Below are 16775 nucleotides of genomic sequence, written 5' to 3' on the forward strand. Positions count from 1 at the left end.
GGCTCACCCTGAGAGATGGTCCCTGATGGGTATCTCTAAGGTGCGACCAAGCATCCCCGGCGGTCTGGGGGGGCCGTTGTGAAGATGAGGCAAGCTGATGCCCAGAGTTGCCGAGTGTGGTTTCTGACTAGAGTAGGCACCGAGGCGAGAATTATCGAGTCCGCTGACCCTGGTCCACGACCCTGCCGCGTCGGGAATCGAACCCTGGTCCCGGGCCGTTCTCTGCTTACGGGTCTGCCGCCTCTAACCAGTGAGCCACACTTCTCCACATCTTATAGATCCACTGAAGCAGTCAAGCAGTTTGTTACTAAAGCATTGATAGACTTATGCTTTGAATGTGGAGGTGGCTATTGAATGTCTGCATTTGTTTTGTCATTTCGCGACGTATTCATGGGGATCCTGGCTACCGATATCATTGCGACGCTCGATGTCACTGCGAAAAAACAAATCAGTTTTAATGATTGTTTTTATACAAAACCCCTACTAAAATATGACTTTAAACAATGCAGTGATAAACCCCTAGTTTCTAAAATACTGTAAAATGTATGTATATATATTTGTTTTACACCTCTTAAAAATGGTGCGATCACCAAAGTCATCACAACTCTATACGTCATTGCAAAAAACAGGAAGTAGGGTTCAAACACAGTTTTTTTGCCTAGAAACAACCTGTTTTTTTTACTTCATTTGTAAAGTGAAACCCATCACCTCTCTATATTCCAGGCATGTCAAAACACAGGTTGTTGTTATAGATAGAGCCCATGTTATGGTCTTAGAGGAAAGCAGAAACTGTTTTAATAGCATGTTTCCTGACTTTGTTAATCTGTGGACAGAACTGATTTGACCACTTCCATTTCTTTGGCATATATTAGAGTACACCAAGATAGTGTGATGGATACGCCACATTAGTTTGGCAAAGGTAACCTTCATTAGGATTTCCAGCCCGAACCCAGTCAATGAGCCTAAGTCAATGCCATCACAGTGCACAATCATAATGTGAAGAGTTTGGAAATCCACAATGGTTTTATCCAAAGCTAGCAGCTGATGAAACTTTAACCCTCCCTGGCCAAACCAACTAATCTCCACATTTGGCAAACCCAAGTCTCTGTCAATACTTTTGTTCTCTGCATCCTCTGTAGCCCAATAGACATAGCTGTGGCCCACAATCCACACTCTAAGCATTTTGTAGGAAGGAGTTGCAACACACAGGACAGGTCTGCAGCTGAATATCACAGTTGGTACTATGAAAAGATAGTGAAAATGCATGTGCGCTGGTGGTTTAAAGATTACTTGAAATTTAATTGGATGAAGGGAATATGCAGGTGAATAAAAGTAGGTTGAATTATACAACATCACATTGAAGAGGTTTTTTCACAAAACAATCACACAAACTCAAATATAAACTCTACATTACTAAAAAACTAGTGTCTGCTATTTAGTAAAATCTGTCTATATATATGTTTAAGACTGCCTCAAAACCATACGCCTTTTGCGACATCACCGCGGGTTTTGCAATGTTGTTGCGAATATAAAAAATGTAAAGAAATAAAACTACTCTTATTAATCCCTCAAGAAAATGCAAGGTTATAAAAATACACTCACCTATACTGCCTTTCACATATCCAGTTACTCACCCATATACAACTGACACATGTAATCATTCACCGACCCAGCCATACACACACTATGTCACCTATACAGCCCTTCACTTATGCGCTCACTAACCCATACAGCTACTGACTCACCCACTCACTCATTCATCCACGCAGGCAGTCACACACCCTCTCACCCATCCACACACTCATACTGCCATGCAGGTACTCAGACAACCGATCAATCACCCATACAGTCACTCACATACCCACTCACCAACACATACAGCCACTTAGACACCATCTGACAGACTGATTCAGACAACCTAGTCAGTCACCCATACATTCACTAAGACACCTAATCACTCACTTATAGTCAGTCACACACTCACTAAATCATCCATACAGGCACTAATTCACTCAATACAACTTGGTATATCTATTTAACACTCATAAACATTTAAAAAACACTCAGTCACTGGATGATGTCTTCAGTGATGCCATTTGAGATGTCATCGGTCATGTCACTGGCCATGTCATGTGTGATGTCATAAGCAGTGCATAGCAGGGGCGCGAGTTATAGTTAGCTTAGCTAACTATAACTGCTGAATTTCGCTGGTTTTGTAAGAGTGAAACCTGTGCCTAACTATAACATCTCTGTAACCTTTGGTTTTTTTTTATATATAACGCCTTGCGATACAATCTCAGTTTACTAGTCCCCACCAGTGTAGTAATGTATAGTACAATCAAAACAATACTGATATATTACACTAATAAGCAATAATAAGCATTCCTCTGAAGTTTTATTCATGTTCTTTCTTTATTTTGATCTCTTGTGTCTTTATACAGCAAATACTGCCTACAGCCAAAACATGTTTCTCCCACAATGCGCTTCTTCACGGCTGTTGTAAACACAGAAATTATGCATCAGTAAATTTTCATTTCACATACAAAAAAAACCCAAAACCTTTTAAACATATTTTTCAAAAAACAAAGATAAAAATTATTTTTATTAGTTGATACATTGCAAAGAATCACAGTTTTGACCACAACAATGTTTACACCACTTCCTATTTACATGTCATATTGTACATCACTTTGACATTAATTACATGTATATTACACAGGGGAACAACTCTGTAACTCCCTTCATATATAATATTTGCAGCAGTAACCCATAGCTAACCCAGCTCTTTTGTTGATATCTGTTTTCCCATTATATTATTCTCTATCAAAATTGTTTAAAAAATTACATGCAATACACATGCAAGAGGACATTAATGTACTACATTGATAGAACTAAGTCCATCTGCAAAATTTAACAACTGTTTGTTACTTTTGCAAAATCGTAGCACCCCCATTTCTAAGAGTAGCATTGGTAGATGAATTGTTATATCGTCCTAATGGAATCCAAGAGATGAGGCTTCCGGCTTCTTTACCTTGGTTTTTGTAGTGGTTTTTACCGGCAACACACACTAATAAGAAAGTAGGATTTGATCATAGAAGGAGCCACTGAGCCGCTCTAGAACAGTCAGTGAAAAGAGTTTATTTCAGACTCTTAGCAGGAATGCAGTATTTCAACTGTATATGGATCATTATGTGTTTACAAACATATTATGCTGAGGCTAAACTCTCATTACACGTGGTACCTAGAGTACAAACCAGTACAAAGAAGCTGCTACTATGGCCTTCTTAGGGAAAATTCCTAGAGCAGACATTTGTAGGGCTGCTGCCTTGTCAACACCACACACTTTCACCAAACTCTACTGTGGCAATCTTGAAGCCGTCAACAGTCAGTATTAGAGCATGTGTATCTACATCTACACATGCTACAAATTGAAACTGTTACTCCATAACCATCTATACATGGCTTGTAACAATGATTCAAGATGTTTTTTCACTTTTCAATCTCCACAATGCACAGTGCGTACATTAGGTCTTACGTCACCACACGCCATGAACATTACGCACCCGCTTTGGGAAAACAATCAGGTGGAGTCTTTGTCCTGGTGCATTCTGAGGTAATGTAGGAGCCATAAGTCTTCTTGGGATTGAAGCATCATCGAAGAGAAGTAACCCGCAAATGATTGCGCTTAGCACTAATTCGTAGAAGTATGCAGAGTACATAAATCTACAGTGCTACGAGCTGATAGTTACAGGGTGTGTAAAAATTTCCTTTTTCTTATTTCTTCAGGCTGACCCACTGTCTTAGGTGTATAAGTAATGTCTTTTGCAACTATAACTCCATTCACAAACCACACACTTATTCTCTACCTCCATATCTAAACTGGACTACCAGAAATATACCCTGAACTATCTGTCTTCATTGCACTCATACCAATATGCCCATCATGTCTGCAATTCACTTTTGCAAAGTCTCAGTCACCACAAGCTTCTTCTTTCTAATAAGTGTTGGACGATTGGGTCGGTCGTTGAGTACACTGCTGAATTCCTTTCTGTAATGACAGCCCCTTTCTAGTAGCCACTATGTATGTTCAGTTATACACACATGTAACTAGCAAGGCGTCCAAAATGCTGCAGCCAGAGCGATAGTTGGCTTGCCCAGGTTTTGCCCCGTCTCTAACACTCTACTCTCCTTGCATTGGCTGCCGGTCAAGATGAGAATTCACTTTAAGGTGTTATGTCTGGCCTTTAAAATCTTGAAAGGCTCTGCCCCCCAGATTCTCACCAACCTTTTGTTTTCCTATGTCCCGTCACGTTCTCTCAGATCCGCTGGCCAGGCTCTCGCCGTGGTTCCCCGGTTCAAACTTTGCCGGGCCGGGGGTCGTTCTTTTCGAGTGAGGGCTGCGGCCATCTGGAACTCCTTACCGGTTGAGGTCCGCCTGCTGGAGGACCTTATGTTATTTCGTAAAGCCATAAAAACTCTTTTGTTTTAATTTTACTCCCTCCAGTTATCCCCCTGCGGTTTTGCTTTTAGTGTTGCTGTGCTCTACCTTGTTCTGCGCCGGGACGCTCCTTTGCTGGAGCAGCTGCGCGCATTATAAATGCCTTTAGCATAGCATAGCATAGCAAGAAACTTCAAAATAAGCCACCTATTTGGGAGAAAAGCTAATGCAGAAAAAGACTCAATAGAAAAACAAGAGGAGATAAAAACAATACTACACTAAATAAACATAGTTAACAGCAGAAACAATGCGCTGCATGACAATGCGCTGACTCAGGGAAAAACAAACACCCAATTACAGTGTGCTCTGTAATGAATGGGCCTTCAATGGCTGTGCTCCTACGACTTATATAGTCTGCTTTTGTTGTTTGCGGGGTTCTGGCTTTGACACCTTCCTTCACAACACACCATACTGCCACAACAATTCCAATACATGGATGGATATGGATCCACTTCGTATTGCCAAATAATGTTTAACAGAACAGTAGTAGCATTTAATAAGGAATCAGACAAGTCAGCAACTGCTGTGCCTGGAACCCTCATGCCTAACCTCTAGGATGTTAGACATGTCATAAGTATAACATCAGTAATTCCCCAGGTAACAACAAGCAGTGCTACATGAGCTTTTCTCAGTGAATTTGTGTTGTTCAGTGAGTGGTGTTATGCTAACAAGTTATAAAGATATGAATGTGGTTGAGGGTGAATGTATATGTAGATTCCTGTGGACAGATAAGGGTAACTGAATATGTAGTGGTTATAGTTGCTGTCAGTCCTCGTGTTATGCATGGTAGATGGTGGTTGTGATGCTGTTGTAGGTGTGTTGAAGGGGGTGTCTATAAGTAAATGGTTTACAGGGTTGTCAAGGTGATGGTGGCTGTGAAATAGTGGTGTTACTGCTGGCAGATAGTGTGTTTCCGTGATAAGGATGGTTGTGGGTGAGTATTGATATGGGTGAGTGTGGGTAATTGGTGATATGCTTGTTTGAGGGTAAGCATGGAAGAATAGATGGATATGAGGAGCTCAGTTGGGGAAGAATCTTCAGTGCTTAAAGTGCACCAGATCTTTATTTTGGTACAGCAATAAGAATCAACACCACCAATGCCAATAAACATGTTTTGTGGTGTCTGGTAAAGTTAAAGTTTCTCATCATTATTTTTCAACAGGTATGTGTTGTCTCTGGTCTAGATGCAGATGTACTCTGACAACATGGGGATTTATACCCTATTTGGCAACAACCCTGAGCAGGACACAACATTACTGAATGTTCAAAACATATTCACTTTGGAAAAACAGATCCATGTGTACCTTAATGGATCTAGGGCTGATTACACAGCTGTTTTAATTAAAGCCACTTCACAGCGCATGAAGGCACTGGTAGGATAACAGACTATATAATCCGAATTGTGATCGGTCCAATAATTAGATCGGGATTATCATTCAAGATATAACAGTAGGTGAACTTGCGGGGTGGGGGGCAGCAGGCTCAGCTAGTAAAAGATGAAAAGCCCAGTCTTTGCAAGAAGGGGGCCAGTGAAGAGGACTCTACACAGTACTGTTCATGGCTACAGCGGATACGTTACCTATCATTTGTCTCATCATCAAAACTCATAGCTGTTCCAATCCAACTGTTGGCAAATTGTTCGATTTTTATATTTTTTTATATTTAAAGAAGGGTGGAATTCTACTGAATTCCTCTTTCCCTGTTCTACCCTGTTGGGGTTCCAGAGTGTTTTATGGAAAGTTGGCATGCCTACTCCTGACTACTATTGAGCTGTGTGTTTTAATAAACGTCCTTGCTTCCTCACTGTGGCTCCTGATCTTCTTCACATCAAAATTTGTTCTTCAAATGACTGAACACATTGGACCCAAAACAGACAGCAAGACTTCTCAATTCGGGGAAATTGTACCACACGCTCACATTTCATCCTTATATATATCATGGCTGTCCTTTATTCAGTGTTTATGTTTTGGGATTTCAGTGGCGTTTTCCAAGTCTTTTGAAATCAGAGCTTATCAGTGTTTATTCAGCTGCCTGAGACACAAAATAGACAACAATTGTGTTTCCCTGTGTTTACAAAACATGTTTGGTATTTTTTTGCAGTGATTGTTATAAAGCACATATGTAATTTTAAGGAGAAGTAATTGAAGGTATGTAGTGTCTTCCCACTGGCAGTGTGTCCAGTGGGCTTATGTTAGACTGTTTTATGCATAGAAAGTCTGGGTATTGCACTGTCCATCATACCCGAAGCATACACAACTGGAGGAAACGAAAGGATGAAGAGATACTATTTTAGTGACATCCCTAGTTAACAAAACTCAAGTGGAATAATCTTAGACCAGTCTTTGTAGCTGCTACCTTATATAAACAAATTACTTTGTGTTGGCCCCATCGGAAACAAATAAAAAATGACTCATCTCTTTAACTTTACTTGCTTTGAATTGTATTTTAGTTGTGCTTGTGTATGTATTTCGAAGTGGTTATACATTTACACTGATGAGGGCTGATTTATCCGTCATTATAGGTTTAAACCTAAAACAGGATAGCCTATATATCCAACTACTAACCACTCACCCTTAAACGACTGACCCAGCACACCAGCTCACGCTCCTGAGTAAACACTTTGCAGTACTCCATCGCCAGGCATTGCAGACCTCGTCATCTATCACAGACTGGACATAATCTTCATCATATAGCCCACCCACACATCCATGCATATCCTACATGTCCTTGTTACCCTAGAGCTACCAAAATCTTGTAGACTATGGCCTTGCTGTTATCCCTAAATTCTCCTCGTCCTACACCATGGGAAAGCAAGCAATATTCAGCTCCAAAGACCTTCTTAAATGTCACTTTCCTGAGCAGGACTGACTACCTGCTCATCCACCTCACCTTACTCAGCATCAAACCAAAACACTGAGGTCCGTCCAAAAGAGACACAACACATCTTTAGACCTTCCTAATACTTTTCCATTGACAGCCTAGAGTTCAAACTCATCACTCACCCTGCAGTCTCATTGTCTGATGTCAATACCTTCAAAACGATTTCAACAGATTGCTGTGAAATCATGTGAACAGCCACACTACAAATAAAACACACCAAGTGTAAGCTCAAACCTTTACTCAGGCAATTCAAACACTTTGTCAACAACAAGCACTCCAGCCCCAGACAGGAAAGAAAGCAGAACAAAAACAAAACATTCCATGACCTCATGCTTCTTATGCCCTTCTGCATATCAGCCACAACTCTTCACATAAGCCAACGCCAAGTACCATAGAGTTCCATATGATGATACCAAGAGAAGATTAACTTTCTACAAAACAACTAAGCACTGTAGCAACTCACTACATCACCTTCATATTGCACATTCCATGGACAAGTGAAATGCCATCAGCCTCTTCTTCAGTGAAAAAATACAGAATATCCAACAGCACATCAACATCTCCAAGCTTACGTCTCCTCTGACATCCACGCCTCTGTGTTGCATTCCACAATTTTGTTCCTAACTAATTCAGCAGTTGCACCAAAGAACCTAGATAGATATTAAAAAGAAAGGGGAAAGAGTAGGACCCTGGAGAACTCTATACCATATGTTCTTGGGATCGGAGATAAAAGGTGGTAAATACACTATTTGTTTCCTCAAACGGCTACTAAGGATTAAACCATTAATGCCTACAATGAATTGGACAATCTTGTTAGTGGGATGCCAGAGTCTAAGGTGTCAAATACGATAGAGAGGCCCAGGAGCACATACGCTCTTGAGCCTGTGGCATCCATCATCCTCAGAAGACGTTCCGACTCTAAGACAACTAATTCAGCACTTTATCCTATCTGTGGTAAATCAAGAAAATTCAAATTTCACCTGTACTGTGGTTGGGAAAACACTATTCTTTTTAGGAGCTTCGAGTGAAAGGGCATGAGGTACCAGAAATTGCCAGGTTCCATGCGGTCCAATACAGGTTTTTTTTAAATAGGGGTCTGAAAACTGTTTCCTTCCAGCAAGATGTTAATTGGCCTGTAGATAGAGAGAGAGAAAATATAGCTCCGATTAACCTAAGGCTGGTGCAAAATGCTGGAAATAATTGAGGGTTAAGGTATTGGGTGGTGAAATAGATGGGCGACTCTGCTGGATCATTTCAATAAGATCTGATTCTAAAATAGGTGTACATTTTTCCAGCATAGACAATGCTTTGCCTGGAGTTGTTGATGACTCTTAGTCTGCAGGTTCGTATCAGTTCAAGTGGGGGACCATAATGGTGTTACCCTCAATGTGCAATCTACTTTTAGAAATCTTGTGAATAAAAAAATGACATTTGTTGTTCACATAAAGTGGGAAATGAGGGAACGTCAGAATTGGGCTCCTGAAGTTCTTTCAGACTTAAAATAAAGTTCTTTAGTAAGAGTTAAAGCGGCCACCTTACAAAAGTTTTACAGCAGTGCTCTTTCACTAAAATAAGAAATTAGTTTTTTTAGCTGGTGTTAATATGATTTGCGCCCAATTCTTTCGGCTCTTCAAGTTTAACCTTATTCTGGATGAGCGCCTCCGTAAATCCAGGATTGACTTTCCTCCAAATTGTCAGTAGTTTTTTGAGGCAGCGAGTCATCTGCTGTTTGTGTTATTGCATCATTAAGGTTATTTAGTAGTTTGCAAGGTTTTAGGTTTTCATTTTTCTGGGAGTGAGTATTTAGTTAGTTGTGAATTTCCCACTCAATCAAAGCAGGACTAAAGGATTTCCATGGGTGGCCCAGTCTAGTAGCGGCTGCTACCAGACCCGGGTGGTGCGGGCGGGGGGCATACGAAAAAAGAAAAAAAACACCTGAAAAAGGCCGGCCTCTGCCTCTCCTTGGTCTGGCAGCAGGAAGCACCCGGGCTCCAAGTCACACCTGAGCCATACAGCGTTGTGATTGGTCTGAGCGCCGTGGTTCGGCACTCTGACAGGGAATGGGAGGCTGGGTATCTTCCTCACCTGGCGGCTCATTACAGCCTGGTGGCGAAGGTGCAAACTGCGAATTACTGTTTGGCCGGCCTGACAGGGCACTTTGGGAGTGCAAACCACTCCTCGCCCTGGTCTGGCCAGCCCTGCCCCGCGAGCCACTGACTGCAATAGAAATAGTAAAATCATAATATCTGTATTTCTCAGAGATTTCTTAGCTGCAGAAACCTGTACAGAGAAGCGAAAATGAATAGCTAGATGATCAGTCCAACTCCTGAGAATCAGGTTGTTGAAATTAATAATTTTCGAATTTGAAAAACCTGGGTCAAATAAATGGCCAGCATATGGAGGGGCAGTGTAGAAGTAAGCCTTAAGTCAAAGATTCAGGGGAGAACCTATATTTTTAGGTGGGATCAGAGTCAGACAGGGTCTCAGCCACAAGTTTATGTCACCTAAAACTACAATTTTCTTGTTTTGGCGGTATAGTTTACCAGGTACCTCTAAAAATTGATCAGTTGAAGAAGGAGGAAGTTCCAGTGATCTGTAAACCAGTAGAAAGGTTTGTAGAGCGCCATTGAAATCAAATATAAATACCATAGTATAACAAGCATTTGTGCGAGTTTAAGCTATTGGCATTGTAAATGACAATGCTTTTTATTTATGTTTTTAAAAAGCAAAACAAAACAAAAAAGGCATTGGCGTTTAGAATGCCAATAGTTCCAACTCGCGTAACTGCGAGACCTATTGCATGGCAAATGCTTGTTTTACTTTCCTTGGCCTGAAGCTACCGGCCGTTCCCCTGAGGGGGCCCCAGGAGATTAGCTTGTACTCCAGGCAGATGACGTGACAAGCTGATGTGCAAAGCCCCGGTGCACAAGTGACACAGTTATGGCTGCCCTGCTGAAAACAGGATTTGCTTAACCTGTTGCAGTCACACCAGGAGACGTGATCAGCAACATTTTAACGAGCACTGTACATATGTAACAGCTTCTTTTTGTGTAACCCTCTTCACCAAGTGACCCCATGATCTGCCATCTACATACACCGTCATTGTTGCCTGTGTCTGCCCCAAGCTATGTCACCTGCAAGCAGGTCAAACTCAACAGCATCGTTATCCAGTGACCCTGTCCTGCGGCTGTGGTTAACCCGACGAGCTACCATGTCACTGCCAACTAGAAACTGTCCTTGTTAACTTACCCGAGCTGTGTTTTTGTGCAGAAATAATAAATGTCTTGCACATGTGCTTGTTGGATAAAAGTACATTCACATTTTCCCAAACATGCTTGTTTGAGAAATGACGGTGCCTACAGAGGTAATAAACACGGGTCTGTGTTGGTGAAACCCAAACGGTTCAATAGTTTGAGTACCGGCCTGCAACCCCTGAGCTCGGATGCTTGTCTTAACCTTTAATAATATCATTTGTTTGTACATCCTGAGACGATTCTGATACAGATAACTTGATCAAGTCCTGCTAACCATCTCTTAAAGAACAAAACTACAAGGTCCAGAATGCAATGCACCGTGGGTTAAAGAAAAGCAGCACTAGACTGGGCTGCAGCCAGTCGGCACAGGAGGCCTGGAGCAGCAGAGCCTGGGAGCGGGCGGTGGGCGTGGGATTACTGTGCAACGGGCGCCATCTGCTGACCATTAGTTGCATCTGTATATTTATGTATTAGGTCTAATATTTTTTCGGTTATCTCTCGCTGTTCAAAAGGGGATGTCAATGAAGTTGCTGAAGTGATTAACAATAATCTGTACTATGCTGTCACATAGCTAAAGTTTTCGAGAGTCCGATAGTAGTTTAAGCAGAACTGCGGTTCGACAAAGTGCTTTGTAGCACGCATAGATGCGGGGAATTATGCAGCAAGGAAACAAACAATCGCTCGCCATCGCGGGAAGGCAGCCGCTTGTTTATATTTGCATTGCGCATTCAGTTTGACTTTAAGTGAAAGCGCGATGCAAAAATAAACACGCGGCTGAGTGAAAACAGATGGCCCCCTAAAGATAAGAAATTGCTTCACGACAGCTGTGAAGCAGACAATCCAGTCCAGATGGGCCGGAGGAAAAGGGAAAAGGGCGGAAACCAAAAAGGCTCAGTTCAAATCTGAGGCCAGGGTTTTAAATAAAGTTCCCTTGTGAAAACCCCTCATCTACAATATATCTCGCCTGAGCGAGCAGCGCGGATGCTCGCCAGAGCGAGCAGCGCAAGCGCGCTGCAATGCTAGGCGAGACCTAAAAATGGGGTCAGACTAAAGGGCAGTGTTTTTGTGGAGAGAGCTTGCAAGATTAAGGGAATGCCTACTCCACATTTGGATTCACGTTTTGCGTGTAATATCTTACTGTCAGGGGGTCTAGCTAGTCAGTTATAAGTTTATGATTTGGAGAAAACCATGTCTCTGTTAAAAACAATAGTCTAGGTTACATTGTTCAAATTGAGGCTACATTTCATCACGATGTGCAGAAGCAGATTGAACATTACACATGACTTTCCATGTAAAATTTGGGTTTCATTAGACGTGCGAAGATATTGATTCAAAGTAGTTGAGAGGGTATAAAAATGTGGTTATTCCCTAACTTGATCTTAAAATAGAGAAATGTACTTTCACATAGTTTTAGTAGAACTGTGCTGTGATAAAAAAAAATTCTAATGAAAGTACTGAAGATGCTTCCGTGAATATTTCACAGAAATAGTGAACATAGTGAGCAGTCTTGCAGTCAGCGCGGGGACACACAGTTTTGTGCAGCCAGGCGCTTAATAAATGATGATTATTATTATTATTATATCCCAATATTGGTAAAGAAAACAACTGATAGATTGTGGTTGTTGCTTGCAGCCCAGCAGAACGGCCTTTTGCGATTGAAGGACACAGAACCTGATTGCAGCTCCCTCATGCTGACTCCAAACTCTGAAGAATCATCTTCCGCTGGCCATGGTGGCAGCATCTCCTCCCTGGACTCGCCACCAGTTTCTGAAGCCTCCGAGAGCCCTTTGGACATTACCGGGGTAGTGGCAGTTCTTGCACAAAGCCAGGCTGGAGCTGCTTTGAGTGAGTCCGGTGCGAGTGCCACATCTGCACCAGATAGCGAAAAGGAAGAAAAGAGAACCAAACAACATCTTTATTGTCCGACATGCAAAGTGACAGTCAACTCAGTATCACAACTTGAGGCCCACAACACCGGTAAGCTGTGTTTACATTTTTTAATATATATAACTTTTTTTTTACTGTATTTGTATTTAGCATTTAAGCACTTCTCATTAGCTCAAGGTTTGCACCAAAAGCCGCAATGTTTTTAATAATGCCAGAATCTTCTTTTGCCTTGAAGTTAACTTCTTGATGTAAAGTGAACATATATATTAAGAGGCAGACTCCTTGTCGCTATATCAGTCATTAGGTAATGGATCCCAGTAGAAGCAGGATGTTCCACACATGGCGTTCTGGTTCGACTGCCACCTAGAGAACCCCAAGAAATAGCAAAGTAACCTTAAGAGAGACTTCTTGCAGGTTTAAGTATATGCATGTATGGGTAATTAGTAGTTAGGTAATGGATGCTGATGGTTTGATGCTCTGCCCAGGTCCTTCTTACCCACTCGAAACCCAGAGAACACTAGAGCATACACCATTCTGTGATCTCATATGGAACTGCAACCAGCAGACACAGCCAAATTCCTGACTTCTCTACCTCTTGCATCAAGGAATTGTGCAACAAGAACAAATGGTTCCCTCAGAGAGAGCTTGTAGCCTATGCTCTCTTGACACAATTTTTTTGAGGGATCACATACACATTCTGCTATATGTTTAATTTTTGATTTTTTAACTTAGTTATAAAAATAATTCTAATCACAAATAACCATATAGTTGCTCCAAAGAATAACGCAGTGCTAGTGATTTGTTACATAGGTGAATAATGGTGTGCATATAATATTTACAAAAGGCAATCCACTGTTGACTAGTAGTACATTTTTGTTAGCACAGAGCTCATATATGAAGTATACATTACAAAAAAACAGTTATATGACAGACCACATTACTATGCGTCAATGTTTCGACCCTCTATAATGAAGTCATCAGGGTCTTCAGCAGGGCAAAGAACAGTGGTATATTGAACAAAAGAGAGAGGTGGCTCACTCGGTCCCAGGGAGCTGAGCCTAGTCTAAGGAAAGCAGGGAACTGCGGTCTGTAATATTTCCGAGTCGGTCCTACAAAGAAAACCCCCCAAAAACTACCTGATATGCCTATTTTCCTGCATGCAAGTGAAGCATTCTATCAAGATTGCTTTCATTCTTATTTGTTCTGTGTTTTAACTTTGGAAAATGTTTTTGTATGTGCTTGTATTTTTAGGTGCCAAGCACAAGTCCGTACTGGAGGGCCACAACTCTCAGGTTAAGAGAAACAGAGGGAAGATTCTGTCTCGGACTATGCACAAGTCGAAGCGAATTGGAAACAAGGGCTCCATCAACATACAAAACAAAGCCTTTAACTGCAACTTGTGTGAGATTTTCGTCAACTCGGAGACACAATTGAAACAGGTAGCTCCTTGTGACTTCTTCACTCATTGGTCCATAATTAATATTTAACCTTTGTGTGTGTCTCAAGAACTGTTTTCCATTTTTATGTACCTTTTATGTCTGATATTGGGATATGTGTGAGTGAAGGATGAGTTTGTTCTATCCTGCCGTTACAGAGTCAGGTCTATTATATTGTGTTTATTTCTTTGTGAGGTCAGGAACACACACACTATGAACAGATGAGCCAGAATCTCTATAACTTTGTGAAAACAGGACACATTGTTTGGAGAGTTTAGTACCTCACCCTGTACAAATGAATATATTAATTTTCTAAAACATATATGAAATTAAAAGGGATATGGCTTTCTTATATTTAAATGTGTTTGTTAGAATTTTGAGATAGGCTTAGTTTTTCAACAATCAAATTTTCAATAAATGCACTTAAACTGTAAAATTATACATTTTAGTTATCAACATGCTTCCGCTACCAGTGTTTACTTTTAAAATTATCTGAATCACATGACGATAATGTAACTGAATAAGAACAAGCCGTTAACACCAATTCGAAAGTCTATTGTTGCTAATGTACTTGATCATGAGCGAGATATGACAGCCTATATAATATAAATGGGGGATTAATGTATGTGGTATTAGAGCAGGAGAGTTAAATAGTCACGAGTGTGATGGTAGCTACATATCCAGTTTGTGTTCAGTAGAGTCAGAAATGTGACCATCCTTTTAGGTCTCGCCTCTCAATGCGCATGCGCATTGAGCAGAGCGAGACTATAGGGGCTTAAACAGTGTTTAACCAAGCACACGATTCCACTGGCGATTCCTTGCAGTGCATGTGCTTTTTAGGTCATTGCGCAAGCCCTAAAAAGCGCGTGCACATGCCACCAGCCGCCTGCCTTGCATTACCACATCAAAGGCAGCTCAGCCTCCCTCCAGCAGCTCCTGCTGCTTCACACCCTCATCGCCGCTCTCCCCGCTCCGCCCCTGCTGCAGTTTCACGGCCGCCAGGCTCGCATTTCTCCTCCCCCTCCCCAGCCGCCAGCACCTCCCCTCTCTCTCCCTGCAGTTTCGGCTGTGTCTCCCTTTATTTTACTTTTCTTGTTTACTCATGCCTTTATCCCACTTCCCACTAGCTCCCTCTGTTTCTCTTTTTCTAGAATCTCTTATTTATATTCCTGTTCCTCCGCCGGCTCTGTCCATTCTTTTACCCCTTCTGTGCAGCTTAATGCAGCTATGTTTTGCGGTCCCTGTGATGCTGCTGGCCTCTCTGTACCCTGGTTCACCTTCAGACACCTCCCTGTTCTCATCTCAGTCTGTTCTTATCTTGTCCACACTCAACAGTACAATAACGGTTTATGGTCTTAAATTATGTGCAAATCCTGCGGTCATTTGTTAATATTTCCGACGTCAGCCATTGTGCACGTGAAATCTTCAGAGTAGCGTTCCCGTCTTTCCTCTGATCTGGGGCAGCATACGAGGAAGTAATTTAGTTTTCATTAATACCAAGGTCACGTTACTGACAGATTTGATGCAGTTCTGTTTCCTGATCTGCCCGTGCCACCAGTCGCGTAGCTTACATTTGTGCGGCAGGTGCAGTGGCACCGGGGCACACTGCACTCATGTGATTGCTGTATTTCAAAGTTCAAACAGAGGCGACGGAGTCTTTTCTTTTCTTGCGATAGGGCCCGTGACCCACGGGCTACGCCACTGCGTGCCACCCTCCCTGGTCTGCAGTCACAAACTCGTGACTTTCCCGTCACTTCTGTGTGTTTGCAACTGCAGAGTGCGGGTAAGTTTTCTGCCAGGGCGGCGCTTCTTTCTGCAGCAGTTCCTTCGGCCTTGTGACCGGGCTGGGTGTCTCTTGCGCAGAGCGGCACACTGTCAGCACGAGCTGTGCTGTGTATTTAAGAGGGCGAGGCTGTAGCGCAGAAGGTGTCATGCACTCCGCAGCTTAAGAAACCTGTTTACCTTTAGCGATGCTAATAAGGATGAATGTGGTGATTCCTTGCTGTGAAGAAGCCTTAAGCCGCAGTGGCACCGCTCCTAAAGCCTCTAATGCTTTCAGCCGATCGGGCATTAGCCTGGTAAGCCAAGTGGCCAGTCTGACACTGCCCAAGCTCACACATGCTTACATTTCAAAACAGGAAAGAGGTAGATAAAAAAAAAAACGGGGGTATGTATTATTCCCATTGACTAGGTTTTAAACGGAAGCAATTTTAGGAGGGAGAAAGCTAAAATAAAGCACCTTTTGGCTTTAAAATTCGTGAATCTCCCACGTAAATCTTGACTGTTGCATGTATGCCTGCTACTCCTTACTGTACCCTTTTCCTCCCCCCTGGTCTCTCCCCATGTACTCTTTCATTTGTTTTTTTATGTTCCCCATATTCTTCCAGCCCCCTCTCCGTGCACTCCTTTCCCCCTTGTATTCCTCTTTCTGCACCTTTGACCTCCCTTTTTGTCCCTCTACATGTTCCTCTTTTCTTCTCTACCTTTTTGCCTTCCTTCTTGTCCTTCTCTGCACACCTGTATGCCCTGAATTACTGTTTCCCATTTCTCTGCACGTCTCCTTTCTCTTCCCCCTATTTCTACAACTGTTCCTTCCACCCCTCTCTACTTCTGTACTTCTTTCCTTCTGTACTTTTCTCCCCTTCTGTACTTTTCTCCCCTCTACCATTCTTCTGTTTCCCTTACAGCCTTTCTCCTTTCATCTCCTTTACTTTTTGGACTTCACGCCCCTCTTGTATTGTTCTCTCCTCTTATTCTTTATTATATATATTAATAATACGTTTTAATTTATACGGATAGATTACAGATGCACTACACTAC

General features: G+C 42.0%; 1 protein-coding gene across 7 annotated transcripts in view; it reads left to right on the top strand.

Annotated features, from left to right (window-relative positions):
- The window catches only part of ZNF385C (zinc finger protein 385C), a 1559117-nt gene that overhangs the window by 1521227 nt on the left and 21115 nt on the right, over window positions 1-16775 (top strand). For all 7 annotated transcript variants that reach the window (XM_078645422.1, XM_078645418.1, XM_078645425.1 and 4 more), the window contains 2 exons: window positions 12265-12609; window positions 13771-13958. In XM_078645422.1, the coding sequence (XP_078501548.1) occupies window positions 12265-12609; window positions 13771-13958 (533 nt within the window). The remainder of the gene's footprint in view (window positions 1-12264; window positions 12610-13770; window positions 13959-16775) is intronic.

Source organism: Lissotriton helveticus, chromosome 5_1 (assembly GCF_964261635.1).
Source record: "Lissotriton helveticus chromosome 5_1, aLisHel1.1, whole genome shotgun sequence".
In the NCBI taxonomy this organism is placed as follows: domain Eukaryota; kingdom Metazoa; phylum Chordata; class Amphibia; order Caudata; family Salamandridae; genus Lissotriton; species Lissotriton helveticus.